The 20,494-nt window shown below is 44.7% G+C and overlaps 3 protein-coding genes across 5 annotated transcripts in view; 1 reads left to right on the forward strand and 2 right to left on the reverse strand.

Moving 5' to 3' along the window:
- Positions 1 to 1,372: 1,372 nt before the first annotated feature.
- bmp8a (bone morphogenetic protein 8a) lies at positions 1,373 to 9,901 on the forward strand. The gene is made up of 7 exons (XM_061665109.1): positions 1,373 to 2,878; positions 4,993 to 5,185; positions 6,038 to 6,186; positions 6,265 to 6,444; positions 6,527 to 6,606; positions 8,632 to 8,742; positions 9,118 to 9,901. Exons 1-7 carry the CDS (start codon positions 2,419 to 2,421, stop codon positions 9,265 to 9,267), a joined length of 1,323 nt encoding a protein of 440 aa, XP_061521093.1. The 5' UTR covers positions 1,373 to 2,418; the 3' UTR covers positions 9,268 to 9,901.
- On the reverse strand, positions 8,531 to 11,756 carry zgc:91910 (Zinc finger protein 706-like). 2 transcript variants are annotated; one of them, XR_009767284.1, is made up of 5 exons: positions 11,690 to 11,756; positions 10,900 to 11,050; positions 9,968 to 10,079; positions 9,853 to 9,903; positions 8,531 to 9,279 (listed from the first exon to the last, which is right to left on the reverse strand). XR_009767284.1 is itself a non-coding variant. In XM_061665112.1 (4 exons), exons 2-3 carry the CDS (start codon positions 11,032 to 11,034, stop codon positions 9,984 to 9,986), a joined length of 231 nt encoding a protein of 76 aa, XP_061521096.1. In that variant the 5' UTR covers positions 11,035 to 11,050; positions 11,690 to 11,756; the 3' UTR covers positions 9,304 to 9,903; positions 9,968 to 9,983. The 2 variants fall into 2 exon arrangements, 1 of the variants encoding a protein (XP_061521096.1); XM_061665112.1 differs by lacking the exon at positions 8,531 to 9,279 and having other exon boundaries at positions 9,304 to 9,903.
- Positions 11,757 to 12,744: 988 nt separating this feature from the next.
- The window catches only part of LOC133395853 (glycogen synthase kinase-3 beta-like), a 9,151-nt gene continuing 1,401 nt past the window's right edge, over positions 12,745 to 20,494 (reverse strand). Inside the window, exons 2-11 of one of the 2 annotated variants that reach the window (XM_061665110.1) lie at positions 19,333 to 19,418; positions 19,171 to 19,272; positions 18,531 to 18,614; positions 18,351 to 18,461; positions 18,151 to 18,281; positions 17,718 to 17,922; positions 17,102 to 17,197; positions 16,820 to 17,006; positions 15,995 to 16,072; positions 12,745 to 15,277 (exon numbers count right to left, since the gene is read on the reverse strand). In XM_061665110.1, the coding sequence (XP_061521094.1) occupies positions 15,216 to 15,277; positions 15,995 to 16,072; positions 16,820 to 17,006; positions 17,102 to 17,197; positions 17,718 to 17,922; positions 18,151 to 18,281; positions 18,351 to 18,461; positions 18,531 to 18,614; positions 19,171 to 19,272; positions 19,333 to 19,418 (1,142 nt within the window). In that variant the 3' untranslated portion in view covers positions 12,745 to 15,215. The remainder of the gene's footprint in view (positions 15,278 to 15,994; positions 16,073 to 16,819; positions 17,007 to 17,101; positions 17,198 to 17,717; positions 17,923 to 18,150; positions 18,282 to 18,350; positions 18,462 to 18,530; positions 18,615 to 19,170; positions 19,273 to 19,332; positions 19,419 to 20,494) is intronic. The other variant, XM_061665111.1, reaches the window with a different exon arrangement.

Consider the following 20,494-nt stretch of genomic DNA (forward strand, 5'->3'; position numbering starts at 1 on the left):
AAGACTTTCCTGGTTGCTAGGCAATTCGAGAGAACATTGTCTCAGTGCTTTTCACAACTGTAGACAATTTCAATTTTCGATGAACCCAGCGTTCACGTTTTTCGATTGTGCGAGGAAACCGGAGAAGCCACGCAAGCACAACGAGAACTTTCAAACTCCACAGAAAGGCTGGAGCCCAGATTCAAACCCCGGTTCACAGAACTGCGAGGCGGGTCAGACATTTCTGAGTAATTCTCCCGTCGAGATGAGGACACGCCCGGCTGGCGGTGGCGAGCGGCGGGGAAGCCGGCGTGCTTTCCAAGTCGTGTGAATATTTGTCTCGCGCCGAAGTGAAGATCACGGCTGCGTTGAGGCCTCGCGTGGTCGTTCGTCTTTGAAGCCCGGCGCGCACAAACAAACTCGACTGCGTAGCAAAGTTGACTCACTCCTCCCTTGCTCGCACGCACATGCACAGCGACGTGCGTGTGCGCAATTGATGCCAAATGAGGTTTATGCCGTGTCAGGCAAAATGGGCCACTTTTGAAAGCACATTCTAGAACAGTTCTCCAGTAAAGCAAGTGCCACCAAAAATTGCTCGGTTTTCCAAATAGATGGCCGCCATTCAAATAGCAGCACTCGTGTTTGTCAAAAATGAGACCGCAGCGGCATATTTCATATTGGGAACCACTTTAACACTGAAATAAAAAAAACTGTACTTCAATGACATACTGCTAGCACATCACATTTCAGTCAAATTTGTACCCAAATGTGTAAAAACAAACAATCCTTCAAGATAAAATGCAAATGCTCTGAACTTAAAGTTAAATACGACTGAACTGTACTTTGGCACGGATTCTTTCGCATCGTCACACTTTGAGAGTCGCTGTCGCATTTAACCATAAAAGGTGAAAAAGCGTCCTCGGATAAGTTGTTGATGTAATTTTACCCTTCGCGTGTGCTTTAAACATTTAAATGTAATGAAACGTAACTACTTGAAACTTTCAAAGTATTCCTTAGGATCTGTTTTCAGTCTCACTTGCATAGTTCACCAAATAAAGTGTGCTTGCGTTCAACTGCCAGTGACGCATGAAACAAAAAAGAACTTCTGTATTTTGAAACACCAAAATGTTGCATTAAACCGTAGCATTTTGTTTTGCTAGCTTAATGCAAAACACCTTCGGCATCTTCCTGCAATTCTAACCATTGAAATAACTGCTTTTTACCACACACATTCCAACACAGCATGCGGCAATACTCACTGGCACATAATTCTCTGCTCTGCGGGAACAGCGAATGGTTCACTTATCGCGTTTCTCTGAATTCTGTAGAAAAGTTTGTCTCGAAGTTGACCTTTGGGACAAAGCGCAAGTTGTGAGTAAACAGCGTTAAAGGGGGCTCGGGTGGAGGTTTTGGGCTCTGTATGAAAGGAAGCAGTCAGGAGAAAGAGGAGATAAACTCCTCCCCTTGCTACGGGGGGGTGATGTGGGCGGAGCTTGACAGAAGCGCTCCCTCCTGTTTCTTGAAGGTTCAGATCAGATGGGCACACACTCCCAGCGGCGTGTGTGTTAAGAAGAAGAAGCAGCAGCAGCAGCAGAAGCCTCCCCCAAGGCTCTATTTATGGAATTTTATTTTCAGAACACCGAATAATTTTTTCCCGTGGATTTCCGTGAGGTCTCCCAGTTTTCTCTGAAGGACATCAGACCCGACGAGTCGGCCTCGCTCCGGTTTGGGCAGCACCTGCTCTCCTCTCAAATTAAAGTGTGCTGCTTCAAAGCCGAGAGGATCTGCTCCACGCCGAGCTGCTTGCGGAGCACCTGGAATTCCACAAGGTTGGAGTACGTAAAATCGGGAGGTGAACGTCTCCTCCTCCTTCGCGGTCCGGCTAGTGGAGAACGCTCACTTGAGGAACACAGGAGACTAAAAGACCCACGGAAGAATCCAGACTTCGGAAGGTTGGAGTGGAAACGGGGTGAACATCTTGAGGGTTTGTCTTGGGCAGCAAAAGGAATTCGAGAAGGGCTGAAAGATCAATAGAGGAAGGTAGACGATTGGAGGGAGGATCCAGACCAGGGAGGATTGTGCAGAAAATTCCCCAACTGTCAATTTTTTTTTCCTGGTTTGAGTCTGCCAGAACTTGAAGTTCGTAGACGGCACTTTACCCTCAACTCCAGTTAGTTTTCTTGAGCTTTATTTCAGAACCTGTTTGTAGGTTGATGTTCAGCAACAACAATTAGCATTTCCAGCTAACAGTTCAGGAACCAAGCTAGTGGAGAGAGAAATTCAGGAAGCAAACCTCTCCTGCAAGGGTTGAAGACTACCAGACTGGAGAAGATCGAGAATAGGTAAACATCTTCTTCAGGTTCCATCTTGTGGAAAAGATTACCAGGAGGATCACGACTGGAGAAGGGGGCAAGTGAGCATCATCGAAGCCAAAGCAGCATGGTGAAGTATCCACGCCGAAGGAGCAGCCCCCACGGGGGTGCGCAACTCCTGCCCAGGAACCTGGTCCTGCTTCTGGTCCTGCTCCTGCCGCTGGCCCAGCAGGCCCAGGCAGCGCTGCACTCCAGCTTCCGGCGTCTGAGCGGTCGTGAGAAGAAAGAGATGCAAAAGGAGATCTTGTCCATCTTGGGCCTGCCGGGGCGGCCCAGGCCCCACCCGCCGCTCAGGCCGCCCTCGTCCGCGCCGCTCTTCATGCTGGACCTCTACCACGCCATGGCGGCGGACGGCGAGGACGAACCGGCCTCCGCCAACGACGTCGTCGCGGTTCGGCCGAGGGGGGACGGCGGCGAGCGGAGGGCGGCCGTCCACCGCCCGGCGCTGCCCGCCCTCAGCACGCACACTCCGCCGCTCGGCACCGTCGTCAGCGAGGCCGACACCGTCATGAGCTTCGTCAACTTGGGTGAGCGCTAGCACAAACTCGCATCGTTTATATGTTGCAATATTTTGCCAACGATACCGATATCGGCATACATCACGAGATCGATGTACAACATTCGCCGATACGATCACGCGCTACTATAGCTCAATATTTTGCCAAGCATAACAAAGATGTGATATGGCCGATAACTAACATCTTGGAAGAAAAACATCTGCGATGAGCCGCAATGTTTAAAAATGCAAGTTACTGAATATGACATCACACTTTCCCTCATACATAAAGTCCGAGTGATGTTTAGTTTTTTTTCTGGAGCAAGAAAATAAATCTATTCATGCATAAGCACGCACTAAATACGTGCGGGACAACAAACAATAGATGAGTACTGTACAAGTATAAAGAGCACACTAACAACACAAAAAAATGACTAATCTAAAAATACGACTTTATTCTTGTAAAATTCCAACTGTATTCACGTGGTAGTGCAAAATTAGATATAAAGTAAGTATAGCGGGACAGACCGGAAGGAGGAGAGACACAAAACAATTACAATTCCCCACTTTGCATGATGTTGTTTTGACAAAACATTGTCTTTCTGTGACATTTGATCCCTCCGTGGATAAGAGTCAAGTTAAATGGCGTGTGTGCGCTCGGAGGCGTCCCGATGCCTATCTCTCACAGCATAAATATTAGCATGCCCCTGAGGTTGCCTCCTTCCTGCAACAGGACAGCTCTTGATGCTTCAAGTGTTGTAGAAATCCTGCACCCCCACCTCAAAGTAATGAAGGGTTTCCCTTTACCCCCCCCCCAAGTGTGTTTTGCTGAAGCGAGTACACCCTGGAATGTATCAGTCAAGGCTGCAGGAAAACCACATTTGATGGTGCAGAGCAGCGGCCGCGTTGTGCAAACACCGAGCGGGCGGGCGGGCGGCAGGGCCTCCATTCATTGAAGCTGCAAACGCTTCTCACCTGCTGCCCGGCGGCAGGTGAGAAGCCACTTTCTATTTGCGCACGACATGACCTCATCCGAGCGTGACCCCGCGCATACGCCAGGGAACACACAGCTGCACTCGATTAAAGGGCCCGAACGACACGCACCGGCGCAGATGAAAATGGGGCTGCGGGGGCCACGGCTAAAAATACCCCAAAACACAACGCAGGCCTGCAATTTGTGGCGTGTGTGTGCACAGCAGCTGCTGTGGTGCGCGGCACTAAGTGTCTCTAATTACTGCTCTTGTGTGTGTGCATCCAAACTTGAGTATCTCTATTTAACATCCATCCAGTGCGTTTGTGCGTGTCCAGTGCGCTCTCCCTGTGTATATGTATGCGTGTGTGTTGCATCTTTATTTGCACGTTGATTTACACAGTGTGCGATGCGGCTCTTTCGTTTTTTTGTGCGTGTAATTAAAGCAATGAAAAGCTGCCGTTCCACTGTGTTAACCTCAGCTGTTGAGGTCTCTGTCCACTTCAGTGCAATGTTAGTGTTAACGCAAGTTTAAAAACAAAGAGCACAAATGGCTATTAAAGCAGATGTCCCTAATTCATTTACTGTGTGTCATTTATATCCAAATGATTTAAACGCAAATAATTAAAAAAAAAAAAAAAAAAACAATACAAGGAAACTTCTTAATCGAGCCCTTTTCCAAGCCTCTAATTTGAGAAAACGATTTTGAGAGCCGGTCACTTTAAGACGCGCCTTTCCTCGGACGTTTTAGTCTCCTGATTGGTCAGCTGGAGCATGACATTTCCGCATATGCACCAGGCGCTAAAGTACCGTGTACAGTACCGTCACGCTTACAAAATAACCCAAATATGTACTGCGATGCAAAAATAACTTTCTACGCCGTTTCCGTATAGACGCGACATACTCTACAGCTTGTGTAGTTATTTCTAAAACCTCTTATTTTAGAATACGTTCAAGAATTGTTTCCTTAAGATCCGCCCTTCCCGGAAATGTACGTCTACTCTGATTGGTCAGCCTCAGGACAAACACTTCCGTATGCTCTCGCTGTGCATTCATCGCGCATACTGTAAGAAATGTTTGTATAGTTCGACATATCCTTAAACTGTGTGATGATGATGATTATTATAAGGCTTTGTTTTGAGCGCTGCTGTTGGCTTGCGTTTGTGACGTCACAGTGGAGCAGGAGCGGGACCTGCTGCAGCCTCGTCCCTACTGGAAGGAGTTCCGCTTCGACCTGACTCCTCTGCCGCAAGGCGAGACGGTGACGGCCGCCGAGTTCCGCATCTACAAGACGCTGACGCTCGGCCAGCGGGCCAACAGGACCCTGCACATCTCCGTATATGAGATCCAGAAGGACAACAGACACAGGTCGACAATCTCCCTCAATTCATACAGTTTCAAGATCGGAAAAAAAGTAGAGGTTTTCAGGCTCATATTTTTCAATCATTGTTTTACAATACACTTTAAAATATTTTCAACAATAGGTAATGACTTAAGTCTCTTCGGGAAAACAAACTGTCAATTGTTTGGGGAAAAAATGAAAGGCATCTTTTGATTAAAGGTCCAAATTTTGAGAAGTATGCTTTTATTAGGAAAAAGGATTTCCCAAAAATGTTTTTAATTCCCTTTTCAAAGAGTCTTTTTTTAGGGAACGTTATAGACGTTAGATTTTATATATATTGTTTTTGTTTTTTTGGGAGGGTGAGGAAAAGTATGGAAAGAATTTAAGTACTTTTTTTATATTTAAAAAATGATGAAAAGTATTAAGGAAAACAAATTGTCAATCATTTTTATGGGGGAAAAAATATTCGCTAGAAAGTCATTAAAAGAAAATGTAATTTTTGAGAATGAAGTGGCACTTTTCAAAGGAAAAGTTGTTATTGAGAAAAACATTTTTTTTTAAATGTTGGGAGGGAAAAAAGACATTTTTGAGTGCAACTGTTTTCTAGGACTATTTTCTAGAAAAGTAATTTTAAAAGATTGCTACTTTCAAGAATCATTTGGATTTCTAATATTTAAAGTTAAATTTAAAAAAAAACAAAACTGTACTTTTTAAGGGGGGGAAATGGAGATATTTTTGAAGAAAAACTTTATGATCAATTTTTTTAGGGGAATGATATTTAGACAATGTGTCAATATTGCTTCATGAAGTCTAACAAAAAATGTTTGACATTTTTGAACTGCAGTTGTGATTGTGAACGCTATCGTCGTGGTTTTCAGGGAGCCCGAGCTGGTGCTGCTGGACATGCAGTCGGTGCCCGCGGGTCAAGAAGGTTGGCTGGCCTTCGACGTCACCTCGGCCTCCAACCACTGGCTCGTGCGCCCCCGCAGCAACCTGGGCATCCGCCTCTACGTGGAGACCGAGGAGGGTCCGCCCACGCTCTTAAACCGCTCCTTTTAGCCTTCTTAGCACTTGACGTCCCACGTGACCTCCGCTGCGCTTCCAGATCGCTCGCTGTCGGCCGCCTGGATCGGGCTGGTGGGCCGCAGGGGTCCTCGCTCCAAGCAGCCCTTCATGGTGACCTTCTTCCGGGAGAGCCAGATCCCCTGTCGGCCGCCCCGCGCCGTCAAGACGCACCCGCGCAGGAAGAAGCCCAAATACGACCTGCCCCTGCCCAGCATCCACAGTTGAGTCTGCTCTCGGCGCACTTCGTATCAATTTTTTGTCGACCGAAGGTGATTTAAGCTAAGCGCTTCTCTCCCGCTCAGATCGAAGTCCAGTCAACAGCGGCGGTCAGCCGTGTAAAAAACACGAACTCTACGTCAGCTTCAGTGACCTCGGATGGAAGGTCGATTCTTTCGCTTCAATTATTAAATTACTTTGTGCATCGTGTTCGTGACAAGAAGTCATATCTTTTCAAGAATTACGTGAACGAAAAATATTTACTTTATAGTATTTTATTCTTGAGAAAAGTAGCATTACTCTTTTGAAAGATTTTTTTTTCTTCCCCTCAACAAAAAATTTTCCCCCCAACAAAAAGGATATTTCTTTCAAGAAACTTTTTTGATCAGATATAATTTCAAGAAAGTAGTCTTACAAAAATCCAGTAAATAGTTATACTGTAGGGACAAAAAGATTTTGACAATAGTCAATTTGAGTGTTTTCAAGAATAGCTGTATTTTTTTCCCAAGTGATATTTCCCAGAAGTCATACTTTTCTAGTTTTTTTTTTTTTAAAGTGATATTTTCAGGATAAAATGATGCCACTCGTATATCGGATCCCGTGATTGCGAATCTACTGAAGTAGCTGCGATGAATGTTCTTAATGTTAATTACTTGGAGAAGCTAACCCTAACCCTATACAACCCCAATTCCAATGAAGTTGGGACATTGTGTTAAACATAAATAAAAACAGAATACAATGATTTGCAAATCATGTTCGACCTATATTCAATTGAATACACTACAAAGACAATATATTTAATGTTCAAACTGATAAACCTGATTGCTTTTAGCAAATAATCATGAACTTAGAATTTTCTGGCTGCAACACGTTCCCAAAAAGCTGGGACAGGCTCGTGTTTACCACTGTGTTACATCACCTTTTCTTTGAACAACATTCAACAAACGTTTGGGAACTGAGGACATTTATTGTTGAAGCTTTGTAGGTGGAATTCTTTCCCATTCTTGCTCGATGTACAGCTTCAGCCGTTCAACAGTCCGGGGTCTCCGTTGTCGTATTTGACGCTTCGTAACGCGCCGCACATTTTCAATAGGATGGACAGGTCTGGACTGCAGGCAGGCCAGTCTATTCGTCATTTACTACGAAGCCACGCTCTTGTAACACGTGCAGAATGTGGTTTGGCATTGTCTTGCTGAAATAAGCAGGGGCGTCCGTAAAAAGAGGTCGCTTGGATGGCAGCTTGTGTTTCTCCAAAAGCTGTAGGTACCTTTCAGCATCAATGGTGCCTTCACAGATGTGTAAGTTACCCATACCATCACAGATGCTGGCTGTTGAACTTTGCGTCCATAACAGTCCGGATGGTTCTTTTTCTCGCCCGGAGGACACGATGTCCACAATTTCCAAAAACAATTTGAAATATGGACTTGTCGGACCACAGAAAACTTTTCATCAGTCCATCTTAGATGGGCTCTGGCCCAGAGAAGTCGGCTGCGTTTCTGGGTTTTGTTGATAAATGGCTTTTGCTTTGCATAGTAGAGTTTCAAGTTGCACTTACGGATGTAGGGCCCAACTGTATTTACTGACATTGGTTTTCTGAAGTGTTCCTGAGCCCATGCGGCGATATCCTTTACACATTGATGTCGGTTTTGGATGCACTGCCGCCTGAGGGATCGAAGGTCACGGCCACGCGATGTTGGTTTTCGGCATCGCCGCTTACATGCAGTGATTTGTCCAGATTCTCTGAACCTTTTGATGATGATATGGACCGTAGATGATGAAATCCCTCAATTTCTTGCAATTGTACGTTGAGGAACATTGTCCTTAAACCGTTCGACTATTTTCTCACGCACTTGTTCGCAAAGAGGTGCACCTCGCCCCATCTTTGCTTGTGAATGGTCTTTTTTGCCACCTGTCCCAGCTTTTTTGGAACGCGTTGCAGCCATAAAATTTTAAGTTATTGATTTGCTAAAAACAATCAAGTTGATCAGTTTGAACATTAAATATCTTGTCTTTGTAGTGTATTCAATTAAATATAAGCTGAGCATGATTTGCAAATCATTGTATTCTGTTTTTATTTATGTTTAACATAACGTCCCAACTTTATTGGAATTGGGGTTGTATATTTCTTCATTCTGCGTTGGAATGCAAAGTGTCGCAAAGTGTTTGCTCTAATGTGGACTTTGTTGGTCAGGACTGGGTTCTGGCCCCCACAGGGTACTCGGCGTACTACTGCGACGGTGAGTGTTTCTACCCGCTGGGTGCCTGCATGAACGCCACCAACCACGCCCTCATACAGCAAGTGGTCAGTACCCCTGTCTTCTTCAGCCATTCATGAGCGTGCAAAGTCGGGCGTACAGTAATCGCTCGCTATGTCGCTGATCACTTACTGCAGATTCAGAGCATTGCATCCCCCAAGGTGCAGGTCGCAGATGGCGACCTGCACCTTTCTAAAGTATCACTTGATGACATATGCATATCTGAAACTTTTTAATTGATTTAAATAATTGGTCAGCACTTCGCAGATTTAGTCTACTGCAGGTGTTTTCTGGAACGAGGCATAACTGTGTTCCGCTTTCGGATGAAATTGAAATCAATCTAAAATGCGCAGGTGAATGTCATTTGACCCCAGGAAGGTTAAAATGCATTTTAGGTCATGTGTGTGTGTTTTGTTTGGCAGGTGCACCTGCTGAAGCCCGACGAGGTGCCCAAGGCGTGCTGCGCGCCCACCAAGCTGAGTCCCATCTCGGTGCTCTTCTACGACGACAACAACAACGTGATCCTCAAGAAGCATCGCAACATGGTGGTCAAGACCTGCGGCTGCCTATGAGATGTGCGGCAGCTGCAACACCAACCAAAACCAGAAGGAAGTGGACTTTGATTTTTATTACAAGATACACACGTGTTAGTTATTTGGTCACATAACTTTCTAAATAGTCCTTTGAAAAGATGAAGCCTTTCAATGTTGTTGTACATTTAAAGTCGAGTTTGAAACCACAACAGTCGAGGATGAACATGATTTGTGCTTAAAGTTGGGGTTGATTCTAAATGTTAGCAGTCCAAATGAATATCTTCAGTAAATTATTGCCAGGTATAACCAAAAAAATGGCTGAGGTGTTGTTGCTATGCGCCTGATATTTAGTGGTCTATTCGTTTGTTTTTTTCACTTCTCACTGCAGCTTGCTTCACTCAGGAAAGATTAATAGTCAAATTAAATGAAGAAAAAAGTTGAACTGTGTGAACTTGTTGTCATTCTCCTTAGCACACAATCCTGACAGTTTATAAGCATGTTGCTTGCATACAATAAATATGTTGTTTTTAAAAAAAAAAAAAAAAAAAATGGGACGCTGCCAGCGGACTTTTGTGCCCCTTTCGTCACTGTCTTCTCACTCACACACACACACACGCACGTCACCTCCATGTTGTTAGATGGACTGTGTGCTTCATCCTTGTCATCATGCTGTGTCTGCAAGAAAAGACACATGAGACTACACGCATGTTGAACAACATGGCGCGTGACCGGCTCCTACCGGCTCATTTAGTCCTTCAAGCCTGAACGTCGGCCAACTCAGGAGGCATCGGAGACTTGGGGTGTTTGCTCTCAAAGTGTTGCTTGAAGGTCTTGGGATCAGGCATCTGGGTCTGCAGCAATGAACACCACACAGTCATTTTGAACAAAAAAAAAATCTTAGAAACAAACTTTATGGTAAAGATATTGTAGGGAATTTTAAAAATTCGAGAACATCTTTTGAGGGGGTAAAATGGATTTTTTTCCCCCCCAGAAAAAAGGAAACAGTGTAAACTTGGGGGGGGGTATTTAAGAGGTTTTTTTCTCAAGGATGAAGTCATACATATTGGAAAAAAAGTCAAAATTTTCCCAAAAAGTATTAAAACAACAACATGTGATAATAGTGGCAGAATGTTAGGTGTGGAACAAAATGCAAAATAAAGTAGAATATTTTCTTTAAAAAACTTTTTGGGAGTTAGAATTCAGAAGAATATATTATACATTTTTGGGAAGAAAGTATTTTTTCTAGAAGAAAAAAAACTCAGCTTTAAAATAGTTAAGTCTTCAGTAGAAAGTTGTAGCTTTATATTTTGGAGGAAGAAAAAGTAGTACACTTAACCCTGCCTTAGGTAGTGAAAATCCGTGAGTCACTGACACCAACCCAAAAAAGGGTTGGAATTGTCTATAGATGCCAAAAGATGTAATGTCTAAATGAAACGCCTTCACTCACATCATTATACTTCCTTGACACCAGGATGCCACCAGATGGTGCCAAATAGTGGTCTGAACTCAAAACTAGCAAAAGGGTGAGTTGGAGAAGTCCCCCCCTCCCAAAAAAGAAAAATTGCAAATGTGAAGTTCACAGTAATCTTTAGCGAAAAGATGTGTATGCACAGTAGTTACATGCATACGCGAAGCAATAGATGACGTCCTTGTGAGTATTTGTGGACGTACCCTGCAGACGGGACACGTGTGGACCAGTGCCACCTTGGCCGCAGTCTTCTGGTCGGCCGCCTGCCCCTTCTTCTTCTCGGCGGCCTTCTTGGCGTTCTTCTGCTGGGACTGAATCTTCTGCTGCCCGCGAGCCATGGCCCTCACATGCAACCTGAAAACACAACACTTCTTGTTAGCACCTTTATGTATTGCTTTTTAGATATTTAACCCACGCTTGTACTTAATTTTTGAATATCGAAACGCACATCAAATACAAGCCACTGAATTTTTTATTTTTTTAAATCACAATAAACCACAGCCGCACAAATGATCATGACAAACATGTTTTTATTGTATTACAGATATGTTTAATTATTAATACCGTGAAGAAAATTACAGTAAAGACATACTTGTCGACAAAATAACATGTCTATCATGTAGCTCTGCACGGGGACTAGTAGCCTGGAAAAGCGCCGGCTTCGCGTATTAACGAGTTAATAATATTAACATATAAACTACCGATGTCACGTCAAACGTTAGACTAAACTGCCGAAATGGAACTTATTTTACAAAAACAAATGACCATGACGACCCGAGAGCATGGTCTTCATCTTCCAATTTTGGGGCCACCTTGCTAACAGGCTAACAGAATTAGCTCACTCGGATAGCAAGCGACGCCAAGATAACTCCGAAATAAAAAAAAAAACGATTTGAGTGAGGTTCTTTCGAAAACTAAACACGCCAATAAAGCGCGAACATGTGTTTTAATAGCGAACAGGCGAGGAAAGCGATAGTTTAAAGCAGAGTTTACCTTGGAGGTTTTAGCACTCTCGCTGGCTCTTTTGTCGTGCTCGCCTTTGAACGTCACCGGAAGTATGTCACCATTGTCAAAATGTTAACGTCATGGGGTCGGAAGCGCTGGCAACAGCGCCGCCTCTGATCTGGAGACGGAATACAGCCTCGCGTCATCTTTTTTTAAAGCTTCGCATTACAGGGCAACAGTCACAGCATATGTGTGCATTGTCATTAGGAATAAATGCCATAATATGCACCATCAAGAAAAGATGCCCTACAGCAGATCATCATCTTGTCTTTTTCTTCTTCACTGCTTCTCCTCAGTAGGGTCGCGGGCGTGCTGGAGCCCATCCCAGCTGTCTTCGGGCGGGAGGCGGGGTCACCCTTAACCGGTCGCCAGCCAATCGCATGGCACATAGAAACAAACAACCATTCGCACTCACATTCACACCTACGGGCAGTTTAAAGTCCTCAATCAACCTACCACGCATGTTTTGGGGACGTGGGAGGAAAGTGGAGTGCCCGGAGAAAAGCCACGCATAGTGCTCTACATAGTGTCATCTTTAAATAAAAAAAAAAAGGGCTTGGCATATTTACATCAGGTCTTTAGGTCTGACTATACCACAGCGTCATTAAAAATGCCTCATCTTTTTTTAAGCCTTACAATAGTGTGACTTTCTGGATTGCACATTCTATCAGTGGGTGGGGCGGCACGGGGAACCACTGGTTAGCACATCGGCCTCACAGTTCTGAGGTTGTGGGGTCACATCTGGCCTTCCTGTGTGGAGTTGCCTCACACAGTGCAAAAAAAACATGCACGGTAGGATAATTGAAGACTCTAAATTGCAAATGGTTGTTTGTCAATTGTCCTGCAATTGGATGGCGACCAGTTCAGGGCGTATACCCGCCTGTCGCCCGAAGTCAGCTGGGATGGGCCCCAGCACGCCCGCGACCCACGTGAGGAGATGCGGCTCACAAAATGGATGGAGGCCTTCTACCAGTGGAACCTCCAAAATAACATGCTGTAATAAGCCCACATTTCTCATGAAATGTAAATTAAATGCATGCACGTTCAACTGTTTCATCATCACTTTATTACAGTAAATGAATTCACATACGCGCACAGAACAGACAAACAGGTTGGCTTTTCTTTCTCTCTCCTTCTCCATCTCGGCCCAGAGCAGAACTAAAGGATAAAAAGTGTCAAATCAAGGAAACAAAACAAAAACTCACATACACACTGAGGCTTTCGTTTGCAGTCGTACCGCAAAATGTCACCTGCTGATAATTAGCAGCACATGTGAATTCGCTGGACATTATTGTGTGACTCCAAGTGACAAGATGTAACTTTTTTTTCTCTTCTTCCTTCCTCCCTAAATAAGATTGAACTCAACACACAAACAAACAAGCAGCTCTGTTGCCAAATCAAGTGAAGCAGGCGGCCGGCACACCTCCCATTGGGAAGAGGAAGCCTCGCTACTGAGCCACTGGCACGAGATTCATTTGGGAAAAGCAGAGGCAGAGAGAGAGAGAGAGAGAGAGAGAGAGAGAGAGAGAGAGAGAGAGAGAGAGAGAGAGAGAGAGAGAGTGAGAGTGAGAGAGAGAGTGAGAGAGAGAGAAAATGAAAGAAAAGGTGCTGGACAAACATGACAACTTCTTCTTCTTTTCTCCTCTGCAATATTTACATGGCGACACAAGGGTGTATTTACAGAATAGACAAGCACAGACATATGGACAGAACGAGTGGCAGGAGATATAAACAGCTCTGTAATATATTAAAAAAGAGAGCGAGGGGTCAAATAAAAAAAACATTTAAAAAAAAAGATATTTACACATGCCATGGCAGCAGGAGGATCGAAACCTTCGGTTACGACATGAAAGTGCCTGGGAAATGAAACCGTATGAATGACAAAATACTCTAAGAAGTGAGCCTCTCTTTCACTGGTAGAAAGGAATGAGAATAAATAAAGAGCAACGGAATAAGAGATGGTGCATGCTGCTGCTACATGAAGCCCACCGGCATTCACTCCGCAATCCCCCTCCCACTATTCGCTGCAAAATTCACCTTTTCTCTTTCTGTAATGCCAAGATGCCACAAGATGGCGCCAAAGCCCTGGATATGAGGATAGTAGTAATTGGTGTCAAGAAATTATGTCCAAGTGACACATCTTGACTGTTTAACAACTTTGTAGGTCAGGGAGGAACTATGTTTAGCTCGGGTTGTTCCGGAGAGTCTGCCGCATGTGTATGGTTTTGCTCTGCTAAAATCAGATCACATTGGTTTTTTTTTTGGGATCATAATTTGTAATGTTTACAGTTTAAACTATTAACTCATTCACTGCCGTGGACGTTTATATTAAACTCAACTGGAACCCAACCGTTTACTGGCACAAACGAACAAAAATATCAATCAAGTACATTTTTCCTATGGGTAGGCGCCACCCCGCTCGTCTGTGCAATTCAAGCTTCTACATAACCGGAATGATGAGCGAACGACAGTAGATGGCAGCGTTGCATCACTTTGGAGTTGCGATCAGCACCGCTTTTGAGTTGAAGCTAAAGATTAGGAGTCGACTATCGGCTTGTCACGTCGATTACAAAGGAGAGAAATGGCAACGCGTTGGGAGTCGGTTTAGGCACCTGACACTCAAACATCAATTACTTGCGGTGTTCGCTATTGGCCGAGGGATTACTGTTCACTCTGTTCTTCCAGCCAGCATTTACGCTACGTGATGAGTCTATGTCAACTAGTGTTGAGATGCTCGCTAGTGCTTTATGGGAAACCACAAGCAGGTCTCAAGGCTTTAAAAAGAAAAAAAGAAACATTTGTCTTAAAAACACGACAATGTTCAATAAAATTCTCTAAAAAGGGATTTTTTTTCTGAGAAGAAAATAAGTGAAAGACGGAAGCGGAACATGTGACCGCGGTGAGAAACATAAAATATGAATAGTAATCATAATAAAAATGTGTGTGGAAGAAGTTGGGAGCATCTCCTGAGTGAACATCTCCTCCGGCCCGAGGCGAACATTCTGCAGTGCCCAGTCGACCTCGTACGCGCTTGACAATGATTTCAAACTCAACAAACAAAACAAAAAAGGAAATGAGGAAACGTGTGTGAGAGATGTGTTCAAATAAATAAAGACAAACATGGGTGAAGAACAGGGGGTGGGGGGAAAAAAGTCAATACAAAAAAAAAAAAAAACTGTTATATTACAGAGGACCAGCCCCCACGTTTGAACCTTCACATACCACTGGAGCAGCAGTCAGACAGTGCTGTGTGTTATGCGTGTGTTGTCCGTGTATGTGCGTGTGTGAGAATCTCCAGCTGCGATGACTGTACAAAAACATCATCTACGAGGAGCGCGAGCAGCGCACACACGAGCAGTTACATATTCATGTATGTGTTTGTCTGTCTGTTTGAGAGAGAGAGAGAGAGAGAGAGAGAGAGAGAGAGAGAGAGAGAGAGAGAGAGGGCAAAAGAGAGAGCGAGACAGGAGGGCGGGGCTGGCCGGGCGGGCAGGCAGGCAGGCGATTGGCCGCTTCAGATGCTGTTAAGAGTTCCGGGTACTGGGCCCAACTGGGAGGCGTCAGGGCCGGTCCCATCTGCGGCGGACAAAACACAAAACAACACAATCAACTCGGGCTGCCGCGATCAAATACTTCCAGAATCGATTATTCTATCGATTCATCAAATAATCGGATAACAATTTATTCGGCGTTAAAGTAAACCAACTGATTCTGGTTGCTTATTTAGTATTATTCATGCAAACAAAGTGCTACTAGTTTGATATTCACTTCTGAGGTTGCGTCAGGTTCAACTACATCACTTTCACGTTATTCGTACTAAAGCTGCAAATAATGATTTTTTTTTGTGGTAGATTAAACTGACAATACTTTTTTTCAATATATTGACGATGATTCGATTTCTGCTTTGGTCCGTAACATGTCAGAAAACGGGCAAAATATTGATCAGTTGTCCAAAGTAAAAGCAGGTGCTTGTACATGTCTTATTTTGATTGAACACAAAAGATAATTAGTCTGCTTCCATGAAGGAAGACAGAAATCGGAGAATATTTACTGGTAAGAGACTGAAATCACAGGAATTGGACAATTTTAAGTTCAACAATGGCTCCCAACAATTCATCTATTATCAAAGTAGTTGTCGATTAATTTGATACTCGATGAGCTGTCAACGAATCGATGAATTGTCGCACTTCTACTTCCCATTTTAAAGGTGACACTGAAGAAAAGACCCCTGCAGACTGAAGAAGAAGAAGAAGAAAACAAACCAAAACCCAAAAACCAAAAGCCGTCTCGTACCGTGGGAGGAAGCAGCCGAGTGAGCGCGAGCGTGCGGCGGGACGAGTGTGGAGTTCAGCTGAGGCTGGATGGACAACTCTGCGCGCACACAAAGCACACACAATTGTGCCATTTAACCAGTGAAGGACTTTGTGGATATTATGATACAACATTTAAAACATAAAAACCGCCTGCGACTGCAATAATTGCGCAAGGGTCAAACGAATTGGTGGCAGAATGTCCGTTGTTTTGTCTATGCGCGCCTGCTTTTCAATGCAGATTCTCATTTTGTTCCTTTCAGCTTGTTATGATTAAAAGCACGGTCAGACAAAATATTCATGATGTTATTAAAAGCAGCTCAAGTTTTTTTTTCTGTAGAACCCATCTTCAGATATTCACTGCAAAACTCAGCTCTGCTCTCTCGAACATTCTACGATGATGCCGAAGTCCAATTGGTGTCAAAGAAGAGTGCTGAAGCGATACATCTCCACTGAGAGCGTAACCTCTTTGCATGTCGAGGAGGAGCTAAGATTAGCCGGGGTTGTTAGTGGAAGTTCTTTGCCATGTGTAGTTGCGATGCAAGTTTCAAAATCAAATCACCCGCAAGCCATTTATTTTCATGGGTAATGTGTAAAACAAGTTTGTGTTTTGGGATCATAGTTTGTGCTCTCTGTACGGTTGAAACTTTGAACGTACACCATTCCAAACATTTTGGCTAGTCCTGTCAATTAGTGTCAGGGATAGCGTGGCTACACCGGACGTCACTCACAGGCTAACGGTTCATTTCAGCGACGTGATTTGGGCCCGCACGCAAGCAAGCCTCCGCGTTTTCCGGCGTTGGCGTACCTGTAGTGCTGAAGTTGAAGAGCACGGGCAGTTCCCGTCCGCTGGGCAGCCGCGCGTTGGGCTGCCGCAGCTCGTCGAAGAAGGTGTGCGAGCACGCCTCCAGCGGCGAGAGGCGCGAGGCCGGCGTGTATTCCAGCAGGCGAGAGCACAGCGCGATGGCCTCGGGCGGCGTACGCGGCTTGAACACCTCAACGCCGAGAAAAGAAAATACACTTTTAAAATAAATAACACAGCAGTGATCATCTATTACAGGTTTTATGTTGCTCCCTGGACTCCGATTACCTTGGTCCAAGGGTGAGCTTTGATCTGCGGGAACTTGAACTCTGTGTAGTTGGGGTTCATCTCCCGGATCTGCTCCCTGGTCGGGGTGCCGAGCACCTGGGAAGAGGGGGAGCGTGAGCGGGCTCCTACGCTGCAGTTCGGACCGAATCCACGCCTTTGTCACGTCTCGGTTGGATTACTGTAATGCACTTCGCTTTGGAGTCAGCCAGTTCTCCCTCAGACGTCTACAGTTACTTCAAAATACGGCTGCTTGCCACTTAACTGGAACACGTAAGAGGGAGCAAGCCCATAACTCCTCTGTAGTAGGTTTTCAATCATCCAGGTCATGGTAATCCGCAGAGGGTGAATCCTGCAACTTTTTCTTTGTTGTTGTTGTTGTTTTTTCCTCTCAAATGACTGAGACATGCTATTCGGCTAACACTTTGTACGTGTTCCCCGTTTGTCCTGCTCATTGGGCGCCTCAAAGTGACTGTTGCTCTCTTTTTCTCACATTTCTGGAGCGCTAACGTACCTCAGGCCCGCCAGTAACTTCGCTGATACGAGGATATCAAATTTGCAACATTTTTATTCTCTCTCTTTACGCTGCCATGACGTAAATCACAATTGGCGCGCTCACCTTGATGATCTCCACCAACTGGTCCACGCCGCTGTCGCCGGGGAAGATGGGCTGGCCCAGCAGCAGCTCGGCCAGGACGCAGCCCGCCGACCAGATGTCGATGTTGGCCGTGTAGTCGGTGGCGCCGAAGATGAGCTCGGGCGCTCGGTAGTAGCGCGAGCAGATGTACGACACGTTGGGCTCGCCGCGCACCAGCTGCTTGGCGCTGAGGGGAGCGAGACGCATCACGAGCTTACCAAATCGACCACACAATCGAAACCCCTTCGATTCCACCCCGGCAGTGAAACGCTAACATCCCAAGCCTTAACTCTACTGTAGTGCACCGTCAACCTCTTGGGAACCTTTTGCATTTGTGAACTAAATCGCACTATGAATCCTTGAACAAAAATGTCACGCTGACGCCTCGGCGGAGGTCTGCGCCCGAGCGGCTCACCTGCCAAAGTCGCACAGCTTGAGGACGGCGGTTTCGGGGTCCACCAGCAGGTTCTGCGGCTTGATGTCCCGGTGGCACACGCCTTGCGAGTGGATGTAAGCCAAACTGCGAAACAGCTGGTACATGTACACCTGAGGAGATGAGCGTGACGTCACGGGCGCGTTGGAAGTGGGAAAACCGCTTCCCGCGGGGAAGATTACCTTGACGTAGATGATGGGAATGATGCTCTTGTTCTTGTTGAAATGCCGGGCCACCCTGTAGACCGTCTCAGGGACAAAGTCCAGCACCAAGTTGAGGTACACTTCATCCTTCTAGATGACATAAGGGCTATGAACATCACATTCACATAAGCGTAGATCTGCAAAAGCTAAAGAGTCAACCTTCTCGCCACTGGAGTAGAAGAAGTAACGTAGTTTGACGATGTTACAGTGGTCCAACTTCCTCATGATCTGCAGCTCACGATTCTACAAGAACAGTCAGTCAATTACAACGCACGCCACACAGTTATGGCTCATTTTCATATCGTTTGAGCAATAACGGTTAAGAAATGGCCCACTCAATTTGCTTTGGAAAACAAATTCATTTTCATGATATGAGCATTTGCGTTATTGGCAGTTGGTATTAATTACAAGGTCAATTTTTTCCCAAAGGTTATTTTGATTGTATAAAGACAAGCGTCTAATGGCGTGAACGAGTAGTTGGGATCATTCCTGCACTTGTATCCGCAGAGTTCGAAGTGCTACACATGGAAACTGCAACTCACACCATTTTTATGAAGCGGTTTATGTCTTTACCGTTCGGCACTTTTGTATTTGAAATAATCAATATCTTTTGATAGCAGGACTCAAAGTGTGGCTGTTGCAGCATGGGAGACATTTATCCAAAAAGCGGCAGTGAAAAAATTGCTGAATGCGGTTTATTATTATTATTATTTTTATTTTTATTTTTTATAAAGTGTCTTTACAGTTATTGACAAAATGCGGTGAAAATGGCCTTCTAGGGACGCTGGCGCCTCCTCACCTTGAACCGCTTATCCTGGAGGACCTTCTTGATGGCCACCATCTCCTGGCTGTCGATGAGGCGCGCCTGGTAGACCACCCCGAACGAGCCGTTGCCGATCACCTGTGGAAACAGCGGCACGGTGGAAGTCACGTTTGCGGACGCGGCGGCGGCTAATCTCACCTTGATGTCAGTGTAGGACACCTCTTGCGGGCGGTCCGGGCCCTGACCCGGCGTGGCCACGACCGTCGTCACCTTGCCGCTGTCTCCTAGGAAACAAACAAGATGAGGAATTTAAGATTAATGCAAGTGGACCCCAGTGTCCGTTTGACATTCCATCATACAGGCTATATCTCCACTAGACTTTTTTTTTTTTTTTTTTTTTAAATACTTGGGCTAATAAGGCAACTTCATCACTGCTCTGAACCGTAAGGTTCACATTAAGGACGACGCTGTGGATAATTAAACGGACGGACGGTCCAAAAATAGGCCATCTTGCTCATTTCTTTGTTTTGGTCGACTGCTTTAAATGACGACAGCGGTCTGGCTGATAGCAAATGTTGATTTGGATTTTTTTATTTTTCAATTCATTCCAGCCATGTCAAAAACCACATGAACAAAATATTATAATACACACCCGCATCTGCATATCTTTAAAATCAGAGATTTATACATACACACACATAGAAATTTAAAAAAAATATTTAAAAACAAAATCGAGCAAGTGGCGGTTTGTAACTGGGAAAACTTGGTGTACTCGTAAGTCTATTTACCACTGGATATAAACGGTGATACTGTTCAGTTTTGATGTTAACGAATAATATTAAAAGCTGTTTCAGATCTTTTGGTTCACTCATTTTGCTATAAATGACTTGCAGCGTGGTAGCAGTACATTTCTACACAATGTAGACAATAATAAACATGGTTAAATTAATGTTAAAAAAAAGAGCATTATCATCTTGCTTTGCATCTCTATAGACGGCGTCGAGGCCGTTACGCGTACGACAATACGTACCAACATGAATTCCAAGGTACTATTTTCTTTAGGTCGCTATTACAAGAATAAATGTGTATATTTTTTAGATGAAAGTTGTATTTCAACCACATGAAATGGTACTTATCTTGAAACTGTGTGACTTTCTTTTAAAAACATCTACTGTAGGACTTTAATCTTTTGATGTTCTTTTTAATCTTCGGTTCTACTACTCCGTCGTACATCTTTGACATTAGAACACAACTTGGATTTGCCTTCTACGAGTTTCCTTAAAGCGTGGCAGCTTTTTCTTCTCTCTTTAAAAAAACATGCCACCAGTTTACAATTCAGGTCACATGGCCAGGTTCTTGT

Source organism: Phycodurus eques, chromosome 20, assembly GCF_024500275.1.
Source record: "Phycodurus eques isolate BA_2022a chromosome 20, UOR_Pequ_1.1, whole genome shotgun sequence".
Classification (NCBI taxonomy): Eukaryota; Metazoa; Chordata; class Actinopteri; order Syngnathiformes; family Syngnathidae; genus Phycodurus; species Phycodurus eques.